A 14,251-nucleotide genomic window follows, 5' to 3' on the forward strand; every position below is an offset into this window, starting at 1 on the left:
GCATAAGAGCCTTAATAAAGGAACAGTAATCTGACCAAAAACAAACTGAATGAGGACAACTCCAAAATAAAGGATAAAATGTTTCATCATGTAGACCACAAAAATGTACAAAATAAATCAATATCACAATTAAATCTGTTCACAAGATACTAATTAAGGTAATATTTATAAATGAGTTTAAGCGACATTTCTTTGATTTTGTTTGATTAAATATTTATGAGGAAGATTCCAGATTTTATTCCACATCAGACTATCAACACAACCATTTCAAAATGATATGATAGCAGGTCTGGAGACAATATCCCTTTGAAACAAAGCCTGTGCACGACGATTATTATTTTTAATATAGGAAAGAAAGAAACAGATACGGCCTACTTCAGTATCAGCAGGATCCAACGAATATGGAGAGAGCGGAGGACAGGTATTTTTAAGAAGCATTTTTAGACCAGAGGGAACAGCATCCAGAACCACAGCAAAATATTTAGGAGTAACTGGAATATATATTTTAAAAGAAATTGAGAACAGATCAACATAAGTTATTCACTGTAATACAGTTGTCTAACAAAAACGATATCATTACAAAATCAATTCCTAAGAAATAAAAGACTTAGATTCATACTTAATGTGCTTATTATTCCAGATAAAATACCGGTTTGGAGAAGTTGTATTTATAAATGTAATTCCAATAAAGAAGCATCTGGCCTCGCCTCCTTTATTTCGTGTTCCCGGAGGAGGGGTTTATGGAAATGTTGGGGTTGGTGATGTCACTAATCCGGGAGAAAGCTTGTGTAGTCCCTACCAGCCGTTTGTTGTAGTACTTAATGTATTTCTTTAAAAGAAAATATCTTTCTTTGTATTGACCTTTGAGCGTCGTAACTTTGCAGTTTGCAGCTCAAACAGCAACATTACACACTAACTAAAGTTATTAAAGTGAAATCATATTCAACCACCCCTTTAATTCTAGAAGCAAATAAAGAGGCTAACATTTTATAATCACTATTAAGTAGGGAAATTAATCGACAATTGTCTAAAATTAAAGTGTATTTTTTTTGGTTTGCGAATTAAGATAATTAGGCCTTTAGGCGGGAGATTATATTCAATAGGCCTACATTAGAAGAAAATATTTCAAAGAAAAGGAGCAAGTTCTTCTGAAAAGGGTTTATATTCGGAGGTTTAAGCATTTACACCAAGCGGATTTATTAAACTTGAGCTCTGTAATAGCTTGAAGGAGTTTATACATATAAAACTATCACAATTTTCTTTTTGATCTACATTTATAGATTTCAAATTAGTAAGCCTATCTATAAAAACAGAGGATTAATTTTCATTAAACCCTAATTTGTAAAGAGTGCTAAAAAAAGTCGAATAGTAATCTGCAATGTCCTTTGAGTCATGTGTTAACGTCCATTAATATTCGAATGGAAAATTGTATTTATGTATTAAATTTTTCTACTAGAAAGAAATATGCCGAAATTCTGTTCACCCTTTTCCATCTCTGTCTAGATCTAATAAAGGCCCCCTGCCCTTCTTTTATAAATATCATCTAACTGGCTTTGAAGTGTGAGTAACTCAAGATATTCATTATCTGAAAAATTAGTAAAAGCCATAATTTTAGAAATTACTGTATAATCTTTTAGCTTTAAATAATAAATAATACGTATTTTAGTTTTAAATAATAAACTTCCTAATTTTTAAAGAAATTTACAAGCTTCAAATTTAAATGACTCCCAATTAGTGCAATAAAGCTTCCAATAAGAGTTATGGTTTGAGGAAAGAGAGGAATGTAAAGAAATATTAATATACACTGCCATACGATATGTTAATGGCGAGGGAAGGATATTAACAGAAATATCTTCTTTATGTAAACTGCACGAAGTTAACCAGTTGTCAATATGAGACATAACGGTACATGCCTTACTATTCCATGTGAAAGAACTAATTCCAGGGAATTTCTCTCAGCAAATGTCTCTTACTCCAAATTTCTGCCTAAAGGCCTTCAGTGTGGAGTTATAAGAGTTTACACTACGAGGTGGCCACCGGTCAGGAAGAGTTGTTTAAAGTGATATTAAAATCTCCTCCTTTTATAATAAGTGAATTTGGGAATTTAGATAAACAATGTGTAAAAAAAATCTCTAAATTGTTGATTAAAGCATAATTTTCAGGTTTAGAATCGTACCCATAAAAATGTATAATTGATGATGTTTATCCATTGTAAACGTATAAATCTATATCCATTACTGTGCTAAAATTTCCAGAGAGTTGTCATGATATAAATATATATATGCTGTGACCATGAATCCACACTCATCCACAGCTTCATCATGAAATGCCTTTGTTATGAATAAGCGACCTAATTATTATTTGAGCTGTCATGTGAAAATCACATTACGACACAATTTGATTTATTTGATTCCTTCCAAAGTTTTTCAACTTCTTCTTTTAGCTTTTTTAGTTCATCTCCTTCTGCATCTTTCAGGCGTCCATGTAAATTTTCAACTTTGTTTTCCCCTATTAGGCGTTCATAGAGTTGCGTTAATACCCCTTTCTGGAGCCCCAGGATTTGACAGATTTTTTCCAGAATTTCATGTTGTTTCTGATGTTCTTCCAGCATATTTTGGAGCACTTCTTTGCTCCCTTTTAAATTATTTGTTTCTTCTGCTTGTTTTCTGGCTTCATCTTCATGGTTCTTCTTCATGACTTTTATATCCTCTTCATGTTTATTTTTCATTTCATCTCTCTCTTTCTCTTCTCTTTCTTTTCTCTCAGTTTCTCTTCTATTGAACGCTTCTTCATGTTCTCGTTTCAGATCTTCAATCCTTTTGTCCCATCTCTTTCTGTCTTCTTCTTGTCTCTGAACCTCTTCTCGTTTTTTTTTTCTCCCACTCCCCTTTTCTCTCTCGTTCCAGTTGCTCATAATGTCTTTCCATTTCTGTTTTCTTGTTATTATATTCTCTCTCTTTTTCGTCTCTCTCTCTTCTTTGTTTTTCTCTCTCCTCCTTTATCTTCTTTCTTTCATCTTCTCGCTCTTTTTCAAATTTAGTTTTAAGGTTTACCTGTTCTTTGTGTTTTTCTCTCAGTTGTTCCTCGTGTCTCTCTTTTCTATTTTTTTCTTCTTCCTCTCGTTTTCTCATCTGTTGTTTCTTTTCATCCTCCCATACTTTCTGCTGTCGTTTAATTTCCTCTTTAGTCTCTTTTCTTTCATTTTCAGCTGCCTTTATTTTTCTCTCCCATTCGTGTTTTTCTTTCTCTTCTTGTTCAATCCTTTTTTTCTCCTCTGACTCTCTCTTTTTTATTTCCTCCTCTTGTTTTTTTTTTAACTGTGCTATAATACGTTCTTGTTCGTGTTTCATCTTTTCTTGATCTTGTCTGTATTTCTCTTCTCTCTTTCTATCTTCTTCTTCTCTGTCCTTTCTCTGTTTTTCATACAGTGATCTCTGATATTCAACCTCTCTCTTCATCTCTTCTATATTCTGACGATATTCAGCTCTTCGCTGTTTTTCCTCTTCTGATCGTTTCTGGTTTTCGATCTCTCTTTTCCTCTGTTCTGTTTTCTCTTTCTCTTCAAACTCTCTTTTGAGTTTTTCCTCTTTCTCTCTGAATTGATTCTCCATTTTCATTTTCTCTTCGTCTGCTCTTTGTTTCTCTTCTTTGACCCTCTTCGTCATGATTTTCATGTCCATCTCATATTTAGTTTGTAATTCTTCTCTCTGATTCTGCATTTCTCTCTCTCTCTCTTTCATTATTTCCTCCATTCTCTTTTTAATGGACATCTCTGCCTCCTCAAACATGCTGTTAGTGAAGTATCGACCCTCATTACTATTCTTCACTTCTTCTATCATGTTCAACAGTTGAGTAACTTGATTTTTGTCTTGTTTTTCTCTGTTATTGAAAGCCAGGAATCTGTTTCCACAATCTCTGATTATCTTCTTCAGCTCAGCAGAGTTACTTCTCTTCACATAATCCTCTATAGATTCATTCCCAAGTTCATCTCCTCTAGTGAACAGAACGATGCTGAACTGAGCAGATTTATGACCAAAGATCTTCTTTATCAGATCTACAGTGTCTGATTCCTCCTTGGTGAATCTTAACAAACTCAACACAATGACAAACACATGAGGTCCAGGTGATGACATTGAAACACATTTCACTATTTCTTCCACCACGTGTTCATTTGACAGTGTTGTGTCAAAGAGTCCTGGAGTATCAACAACAGTTACTGATTGACCATCAACTTCACCAACTCCCTTCTCACAAACAGTCGTCACTGAATCAGTGTTTAATTTGCTCTGAAACTCTTCTCTTCCCAGAATAGTGTTTCCTGTTGCACTCTTTCCATTTCCTGTCCTCCCGATCAGCACAATCCTCAGACACTCCTGATCATCTGGTTGATTCTCAACACCTAGAAAATCCAGTAAGAATGCATTTATTAATGTCACACACTAGGTGTGGTCGTTTTCAACCCGTATCTACACAAAATCATACACTGAATGTCACTGATTGTCTTTGTGGATTTTTACTGGAATAGACTGAAGTCAAAGAGGGGCTTTTGCTTTTAAAATTTTGAATTATTTTCATATTCATAAGTTCATATTCGATTACATAAAGAATTGATGAAAATATGTTCTATTGTTATTCCCAGTCAACACTTTGGTCTCTCCATATGATCACAATGTGAATCACCACAGCTAGAAATATTATTGGACATGGACTCCAACATTGCTTTGACGTCAAATTTGAGTTGAAAATGAAAATTGGGTTGATGTCTAAACATTTGTTTGATGTCAGACTCCAACGTCATTAAACAACTCCACGAATAGCATTACCAGCTTCACTACGCAGGCGCGTTTTGCTTGATTTTTTTCACATAGCAGCAAAATAGACTTAAAATACTCTGTCATTTATGGTCATACAGACTTAAGAAATATGAATAAATAAACTGTTAAATGTCTACTTTTTGTCCACTTACAAGCGAAAAAAAACATTGTGTTTTTGTAAAATAAAGAAAATAAACAGGGTGAGCTTTCTGCCTATGTCTCGGTGAACTTTTTTTTTTTTTTGGAACACGTCTCTAAACTTAAACAAAACTCAGCGAATACACAGCAAAAACTCCAGTGTTAAATCAACACTCCTGGGAGTGTATATGAGTCCACTCTCAAAAGTGTAAAGTGTTAAAATATGAGTGTTAAATGAACACTCAAGAGTGTTAAAGTTAATGAGATAATTAAGTGATTAATTTAGTGATGATTGAGCATTATTGAAGACACCTGATGTTAACAAGCAGAATCACTGAAGGAGAAAATCACAAATTGTAAGCCACCGCTATGCTGATGGGTGTTTGCTTTAGTTGGGCTCTAGACCCTTATATATTTACTTTAGATTTTGTTTGGCTGTTATATCTTATAACTACCAGATGAAAAAAGAAAAAAAAAGTGATCTGATGATGTTGGTTATATTATAACAATCATCATTTGAAATTGATCACTGAACTCATTAAGATCGTTACTTCTGACTTAGATTATGTTGTTGGTTACAGCATAACTGTGAATCTGCATAAATATCCAGAATTTTAGATATAATATAAAGGATTTCTTAAAAGTTGTTTTTTAAAAAAAAAAAATCAGTCTTTTAGGCACACACAGATGTCAAGATTCAGTCTATGCATCTCAACAATGGTGATGAGCAGAATATTCAATTAGGAAAAGTAAATTACATAGACAATTCAGATCATAATTTATTCATACCGCAATGCATGATGGGAGCCATTAATGAGTTGTGATTGGTGGCAGCCACTGCAACATGCTTTATTATTGTCACCATTGTTGAGATTCACAGGCTGATTATTGATGTCTGTGTTTTAAATAAATTTATTTGAAAGTCTTTTGATCAGAACAATGGTTATGAAATATTTTTGGATTATATGATAAATACTGAAAATCATAATATAGAATCACAGAGCTGCCGTAATTAACAAGTTAAGCCATCTCAATAAGTTTTGTTTTACGGATCACAGCATGATTATGTCAAAACATAACCAACTCCATCCGATCTCATTTTTCTTTGTTCATCTGACTGTTATAAATCAATAACAGCAGACAAGTAAAATCTAAAGTAAATATATAATGGTCTAGAGCCCAACTAAAGCAAACACTGATCGCCATAACGGTAACTTACAATTTGTGATTTTCTCCTTCAGTGATTCTGCTTGTTAACATCAGGTGTCTTCAATAATGCTCAATCATCACTAAATTAATCACTTAATTATCTCATTAACTTTAACACTCTTGAGTGTTCATTTAACACTCATATTTTAACACTTTACACTTTTGAGAGTGGACTCATATACACTCCCAGGAGTGTTAATTTAACACTGGAGTTTTTGCTGTGTACTATTCACCAAGGCATGAGCAATATATCTTTAGAATCATTCAAGTGTGTACTTTTAAATTATCTAATTCAAAACTAAATCAAATATTCAATCAAAAGAGAGAGATGTCAGTCACTCTCATTTCAGCTTATTAAGTTTAATGTGACCCCACCCACGGAGAGCGCGCACTATTCAAACGCAAATGATCTGAGGCAATCCATGCAAACTGTGAATGCCCACATATCAGCTTGAGAAAACGCATCAAGTTTATTAAGATTACTGTACTTGTTAACACCATCTCGCGGCGCTGTGAGGAATAATACTATCATAATCATATAATGGAAAATGTACCTCCAGAAGTGCTGGTATTTCAAGGAGCAACGGATCCAGCTGAGCTGAGAAATACTATAGTATTTTTTTTCATTCTAAAGTGAATCGCGTTTCTGTGTGAATGAATGAACGGCAGAGATGCGTGCTGTTTACCACAAATCGCAAAAAGACGGTTTAAATTTGAATCGCGTGTCTGTGTGAATGAATGATCTGCTTTTAGCAAACTATATTGCTATACTGAGATGAGTAAAAATTGACGTAAATATGTTGAAATAAAATGTATTTGTATAAGCAACTTATTAAACTGCAAATTAACATTTATATTCCCTATAATAAAAATGATAGACATATGTTACAGACATATGAAAGACAACTTTTCTTTGACTAGTTTTGAATAGATTATAAAGTTTTTACTGTAAAATAGACTGCCACATCAAATAAGCTTTTGTTTGACAATTTTTGCTCATATGTTAAATATAGTATGTTTTGTCAAAAATAAAGTCATCAACTAATATGTTATTATAGTGTTTGTTCCAATGTAGGCTATATTCAAAGTAATGAATCCTTAACTTTGAAACATGAAAGTATAAAATGTATACTTTAGTTTTTACAAAGAAATATTTTTAACAAAGAAAGATACACTTGAATTGTTGTTGTAATTGTAACCTTTTTAATAAAATAGCAAAAAATATATTTACAAGGTAGATGTAAACAAAATATTAAAAGGAAAATATAAGCCTTTTCTTTAAATAATTTGTATTGTGTTTTATTAGTGACAAATTTGGGGAGAGGATACATATTCCAAAACTTTCTGAGAATACAGTATGAGAATTAACTGCACAATTACTAGACATGTTTACCCTGGATATTATAGAATTTGCAAGCACAATTTGTGAAAAAAGAGATGCTTCCAATATATATATATATATATATATGTGGGGTGTAACGGTACGCAAAAATCACGGTTCGGTACGTACCTCGGTTTTAAAGTTACGGTTCGGTTAATTTTCGGTACAGTAAGTGAAAGAAATGCAAACATTAAACTGCAGGTTGTTTATTACTATAAACATTTTTTAACAATTTGCTTACACTTTTTTAAACACGTTTTAATAAAATATAATAGAATATATAAAATAAAAAAAGAATAAGAAATAAAATACTGCTGCAAAGTTCACCACTAAATAAAATACTCTCAGTCTCAAACCAATATCACATAATAAAATATAATGAAAAATATAAATAAATAACTATGATTACAGTGCAGCATTACCAATCCCATCTTGTAGGCCTGCTCATATTTAAAAAAAATATTTATACTGTCTATGGGCTTGTCTGCATTGGCCATGACGCTAGTTAGCGAGAGGCTGGGCTAAAGTGTGCGCTGTATGTTGTTGTACAGCGCGTGGTGTGTGATTTTTTTTATTTATTTATATATATATATTTATTTTTTTATTTTTTTTTTCGAATCAGCTGCAGGGCGGGCCACTTAATATGTTCGTGTGGAAACACGAAAATGTACCTATGTTCCACACACAAAATATTGCATTCGGTCACACGTACACCGTACCAAAAGCCCTGTACCGTTACACACCTAATATATATATATAACAATACATTGTTATAACAATATATATTATAACAATACATTGTTATAACAATATATATATATATATATATATATATATATATATATATATATATATATATATATATATATATATATATATATATATTATATGTATATTTATCTTGCATTCTTTCTTGTGGCTCAGTGACACACCTGAATGAATTGCTCATTAAGTATGCAGCCCATTATTGGGGCCATTGTCTCCGCAGGTGTGAACCACTTATTATAGATGATCGTTCACACCCCTGTGCATATTGCCTTTCCAAACAAAAAGTGTCTTACAAAATTTAAATCAATGTATTGTTTTATGTGAATGATTAGGCAGGATGATTTTCACATCATTTTGAAGAAAAAACTCTAGGCAACGACATCCATTAGTCAAAAGTCTTGTGGACACATTCAGTATGTGTTTTGTGGCCTTATTTCAGAAACCTTCATTTGTAGATGTTGATGATTTGTTGAAATTAATAGTTTGGTTTGATGTCACCATTATGGTAATCAGCGTTTGCTTTAGTTGGTCAGTTAACCTCTTGAAGTTTTAATGTTAGATTTTTTCTGGTTTCTGTAACTGTTTGTTATGGCAAGAACAGTAAGAGAAGATGTGATCAGATGATGTTAGCTACTTGACGACGACAACAATAATGATATAATCCTCATGTAGTGCTCTGTTCAGCTGATCTCTTCTAGATCGTTATGTATGATGTTAATTTTATATATCCTTAATCATACTAATGTTTCTATAACATGACATCCAATGGTGTCTTAATAAGAAAACAAGTGAAAACAAGTGATAGGCAAATTAAGCTTTGGTGAAGCACTGAACCACTGAGAAGAATTGTTTTGAAAATGGGTTCATTACTCGAAGCTTCAGCGACCTCGCCTGGAGAAGTGCCAAGGCTGCATCTAAATTATCCCGGCTAGATAGTGGACACAGCAGCTTGATGCTATGCGGTGAAGTGCCTATTCATGGATGAAGTATTTCCATGGTAGTTCAGTTCAGCAGAACACACCAAGCAAGCACCTTCAGAGATATTTTTTATCATTATTTGTAAATAATTGTAGGATTATCCTTGAACAGTCCATTTCATATTAACCCAACACCACATTCCACAGTTCGGAACGATTCCCCAGTGAATCATTAGTAAGTCATAAAACACAGTCATGGTGCCGAGATGGCTAAAGGAGATGTCACCCCCCTTTCCCTTGTTGTGTGTGTCTAATCTCAAACCAGCGATGCCAGGACAGCAGGAAAAGATTCCTCTTTGTTCTACAAACTTAAGACCAAATGGCCAAGAACCCTGTGGTGACCCCAATGCATAAATCCACAGCCTTATCAGGAAACGAAGGATGCTAAAGCATTCTTATGGCCCAGAATCACCACAAACCCTAAACCAGGGGACACCCCCCTTTCTGCAGTTGTAAATTCCAGAGACTTTTGTCTCCAAAACCAATAGACTGAAATTAACCCACTTGTGGTTTAATACAAACAACGATCTCAAAATTGCTTCCAATAAGCTGAATTGATCACCAGTATTTACCTCACATATATCTTAAGTATCATGTATATTTTATGTAACCTGTGGAGTTCTTTCTGTGTGTTTAACTTTCATTACAGCCTATTTGTAAGGTTTTCTACCTCAGTAGGAACTAATCACCAGAAGTTGCCTCATACATGTGTATTCTCTGTAGTATGTATGCTGTATATTACTGAAGTTAATTTTGTGTGTTAAACACTTATCACAGCGAAATCCTTATTTAGTTCCACCTCCACTATGGGAAGTATATGTATTTTGGTACCTACTTGATGGGTAAATGATTTCTAGAATGTTGATATAAAGTAGATGTGTGTAGGATGCACCATATTTAAACTATTAAGTTTACTTATTAAAGTGTTTAACTAAACTCTCAGGAGTTTGGGCACACGTGATCATGTGGACTTTACGCTAATTACATGCAAGAACCGGAGAACGGGGCGTAGGTCCCGCCCAAGACAATATCTGATTGGCTGTCGCACTAGGAAGGACGGGTCAGATGGACACGCTTATAACCCAATGACAAGCAGCTATGAGTTGCTTTTTGCCTTGCTTTTTGCCTGCCTTGTGCCTCGCTTTTGCAGTGACTTTTGCTCTCGCTGACCTTTCCATCGTCCAGCGTGTATGCTTACATACTCTTCAAACCACCAAGAGCTCACGCAAAACTCATCAACTCTTCCGTAAGATCCTTCGCTGAACTTCGTCAAAGAAACCCCTCTCAGAGTCGCTCCAGACTCAGAGGAAACTCCGTTGCATAGCAACCCGCAATCCAGGAAATCCCGCGAACGAAGCGCCACCCGGCAAAGCCAACCAACCACTCACCATCGAGTGCTGTCCCTCAGAACGCATCATCGACCGACTGCCAGCCAATCAGCGCCGAAGAGATTCCCTCTCCAGCAACTTCGTCACAGGGAACGCACGCGCTCAGGAGCATCTAAACGCAAGTACACAATTCTCCTAATTCTGGCTGAAGTGAACTGGTGCAAATCTTATTAAGAAAACGAACTAAGATTAAAGTGCTAGTAGTTTGATTCTCTCAGGTTGCGGTCAAGAAATAGTGTCTAACGCTAGACATTTGGGACTCCATTCACACTCCGTTAACAACGTCACTCTCTGTCACTGTTTGAATGAATGTTTGTGTGTTTTTGTTAGTTTAGTTTGTGTGTATTAGAGTAGTTCAATAAAGTCTTGGTTGATTTTACATACAAGCGTCTTGTGCTGTGTGCTTACAAGTTACTGCCTTAAACTAAAAAGATTTTGCTACCTTGCTCATATTAATCAGTTATCATAACTTTATGATATTATTACCGTAGGCCACGGAATAATATTCTGTCCAGAATTGGTAAAATACCCTAATCTCAACTTATCGGTGGACGAATAGTTGATAAAGTGTTAAATATTAATTCTGAATAGTTTGCATAATAATTCGGTTCTTATTTCCTGTAATTCAATCCCCTTTGAGTTATATTGATCTTAATTCCCTTATTAATCTTACATATCTGGTGGAGACATATTTCGGGCAGTTTAAACTAAATTGTAAGCACAAAACAAGTCATTTGTGATTGTATCTAATCTATTGGTCCGGAAAGATAGATTAGAGACACAGGAAAACGAGTATTTTATTGTTGATGTGTAACGTTAAGAGCGCATAACAGGGCGTTGTGTGAATGAATGGAAATCTAAACTCACGTTTAGTTTGTATAAGTGTTTTGTTGTTATTGTTAAAACTGCAGTAAACGAATTTAAGATTGTCTGTTGAGACAAAAGAAAGTCGCCTTACAGCGCACCAGGAGAGAAGTAAGCGTGTTCCTTACTTTCTTTCTAAAAGGCCTTGTTATAGCTAGATTGATTAATTATTGCGTGTTCCAATATTAAATCAACTAAGCTGTCTCCCTAGGTTGACATTAGAGTAGCTAACTAATGTACCTGTTTGTATTGACTCACTTGGTGAAGTAGATACTGTTACTCGTGAAACACTACATGTGTCCGAGCCTGATTTGAATGGGAGTTTTGTTAAACTTGATCAAGTAAATTGATGCAGTAAATCCTGCATGCTGTGTTGCGTGTCCACAGAAACTGACACGAAGAATTCCGATCCGCCGAGATCGCAATAACGTTATTGTTTTAACAGTGCATCTGCAGTGCACGAAATATTTTGCCTCACTCACAAAGAGCTGAGATTTATTGAGCGCCATATCGTAAAGAATAAGCGCCCAGTGTTTGTGTAATACTGAAATGCGCCGCCATTTCATGTAATGTTTTGAACTTTGTCTGCACGCAGACATACCCACGTGCGTCTTGAACTGTTAGGCTGTGCGTCACCATAGTAACAGCCGTGACACGGAAGTCTTAAAAGATTTTCGGGTTGACCCTCAAGTGCGCATGCGCGCACTTTTGTAAACAACTCAGGAGTTCACGGAAGTCTATGCTAAAGCCATTAGCCTCGTAGGTTAGCGCAAGCATTGGTGTGGCTCGCTGAAGCTGGATGCAGTGTGTTGTGTAGCAGTGTTGAAATGATTTAACCTTTTCACATCTCCACTCTAACAATCTGTGAACATTCCCATTTTATGTTTTACTTTATTTTTTTTTTCACCTCCCTATCCCCATTAAAGGAATATTGACTCAGAAGTATTTAATTTGTGACGAATATACAATTAACTAGAGTTAAATCTAGGCTAATCGTAATCACCAATACCCTAAGCATTACATTGGCAATAGCTCTTCAATTGTGTAATAGGAAATCTTGACCTTCAAAGTTTAAGTAAACCAGTTACCAATTAGATCAGCCATTTTATTTTTCTTTATTTTTGTATTATTTTTATTATTAATTTTTTTTCTTCCTTTTTTTTTATTCCTTTATTTTACTTTATTTATTCACTCTGTTTTGTTGTTTATTTCCCATTTTCATTTGTTTTCTCTCTCATTCTGTACCGTCATGGGCGGTCCCTTTGCATGTTAATTATTATTAACGCTTGGATTACACTGTTAGTCTCATTTCTTTTAAACAAATAACGAGGAACTTCATCGTTCATTTGTTTTAAATAAAGAGACTACGATAATTAATTTTGTTTATTTACTTTTAATTTTACATTAATTTTATTTTATTTTTATTTTATTTTATTTTCTTATTTTCTTTTTAATTAATTTTGTTTTCAAAATCTCCTATTGCCAGTATTGTTTTCCCTTCCGCTCCATTTTCCCTTCTCCTATTTTCAGTGGGAGCAGTAATGTATGTATATATTTATTGACATAAATGTATAGATAAAACACTCTGCGAGTTTAATGATAAAGTGGAAACAACTCCCTTTTGACATTGTTTTATTTAGATGTGCACCAAATAAAAGCAGCCTTTAATCGCAACAAGGCTTAGTGGATTAGCATATAACCATAGCATAACTATTGGTCAACTAGATCCACATGCTAATTGAGTCAGTATCCCTTCCCTCACTTGCATTTAACTCCTTCCTTGTCTTTTCTGCTTCTTCTCTCTTCTACCCATGATATTTCTGGAACTGAACCTGTGAGAATCAATCAGTAATTACAGGAAGTTTTCAAAGAAACTGTTCGCAAACATTCTGAAGTTTTAACAGTTGTGTGAATTCACCCTCCTTGCACCGCACGCTACCCTACATTTTGGCATCCTACACAGTCGAATAAATTGGAATAAAATTAAAATAAATTTATTGGCAAATAAATAAATAAATTAATAAATAAATTGATAGGAGGAACCATAAACGACTACCGCTCACTTAACGCATTCCAAAAAAAAAAGGAGCACGTAACAGGTGTATGGTGTCGATCCTATAAGAAGGAGCACGATTATTGTCGTTAACACTTTCTTTCTACCAGGAGGAAGTTATAACGACAATAATACACAGAATTAAGAGATTCCAGGTACCGTTCAATTTGACCTTCATTGAAGTATCTCTATTGAATTATTTACAAAAAAAAAATCTTCCCTTCCTTGAGAATATTACTATTATTTTATTTTTAGTTCTTTGTTTCACAGCCCTGATTGCTATCTACTGTCTTTGAATATCACCTTGCTTTGTCTGGTCTTTGCTCACTCTCCCTCCTCTCAGCTGTATCCTCCAAGCTGCACTATTTTCTCCCACAGAGACTACGAGTAGCAGTACACGTCAAAGGAGGCCCACAGCTCCAGCAAACCACACTTAACCACCCATCACATACTTAGCTCACACACACTTTCACAGATCTGTGCCAGTCTCTTTTCCAGGTTTTCCCTACCTTGTGCCAACATGTCTCGCACTGATGATCACACCACCCACTGGGAAGACTTAGAGAACTGGTTAAGTATCGTGACATGCAACTTCTTGCCCCAGGCTGCCAACAACCTACGACAGCACACGCAAGAACAACTGGATGCCAACATCTCTG

The 14,251-nt window shown here is 34.7% G+C and overlaps 1 protein-coding gene across 3 annotated transcripts in view; it reads right to left on the reverse strand.

The window, feature by feature from the left end:
• Positions 1-1,057: 1,057 nt before the first annotated feature.
• Positions 1,058-14,251, reverse strand: part of LOC308697129 (GTPase IMAP family member 8) — a 49,126-nt gene continuing 35,932 nt past the window's right edge. For all 3 annotated transcript variants that reach the window (XM_081376241.1, XM_081376243.1, XM_081376242.1), the window contains exon 5: positions 1,058-4,399. In XM_081376241.1, the coding sequence (XP_081232367.1) occupies positions 2,811-4,399 (1,589 nt within the window). In that variant the 3' untranslated portion in view covers positions 1,058-2,810. The remainder of the gene's footprint in view (positions 4,400-14,251) is intronic.

This window comes from Scardinius erythrophthalmus (assembly GCF_964197995.2).
Source record: "Scardinius erythrophthalmus genome assembly, chromosome: 1".
Classification (NCBI taxonomy): Eukaryota; Metazoa; Chordata; class Actinopteri; order Cypriniformes; family Leuciscidae; genus Scardinius; species Scardinius erythrophthalmus.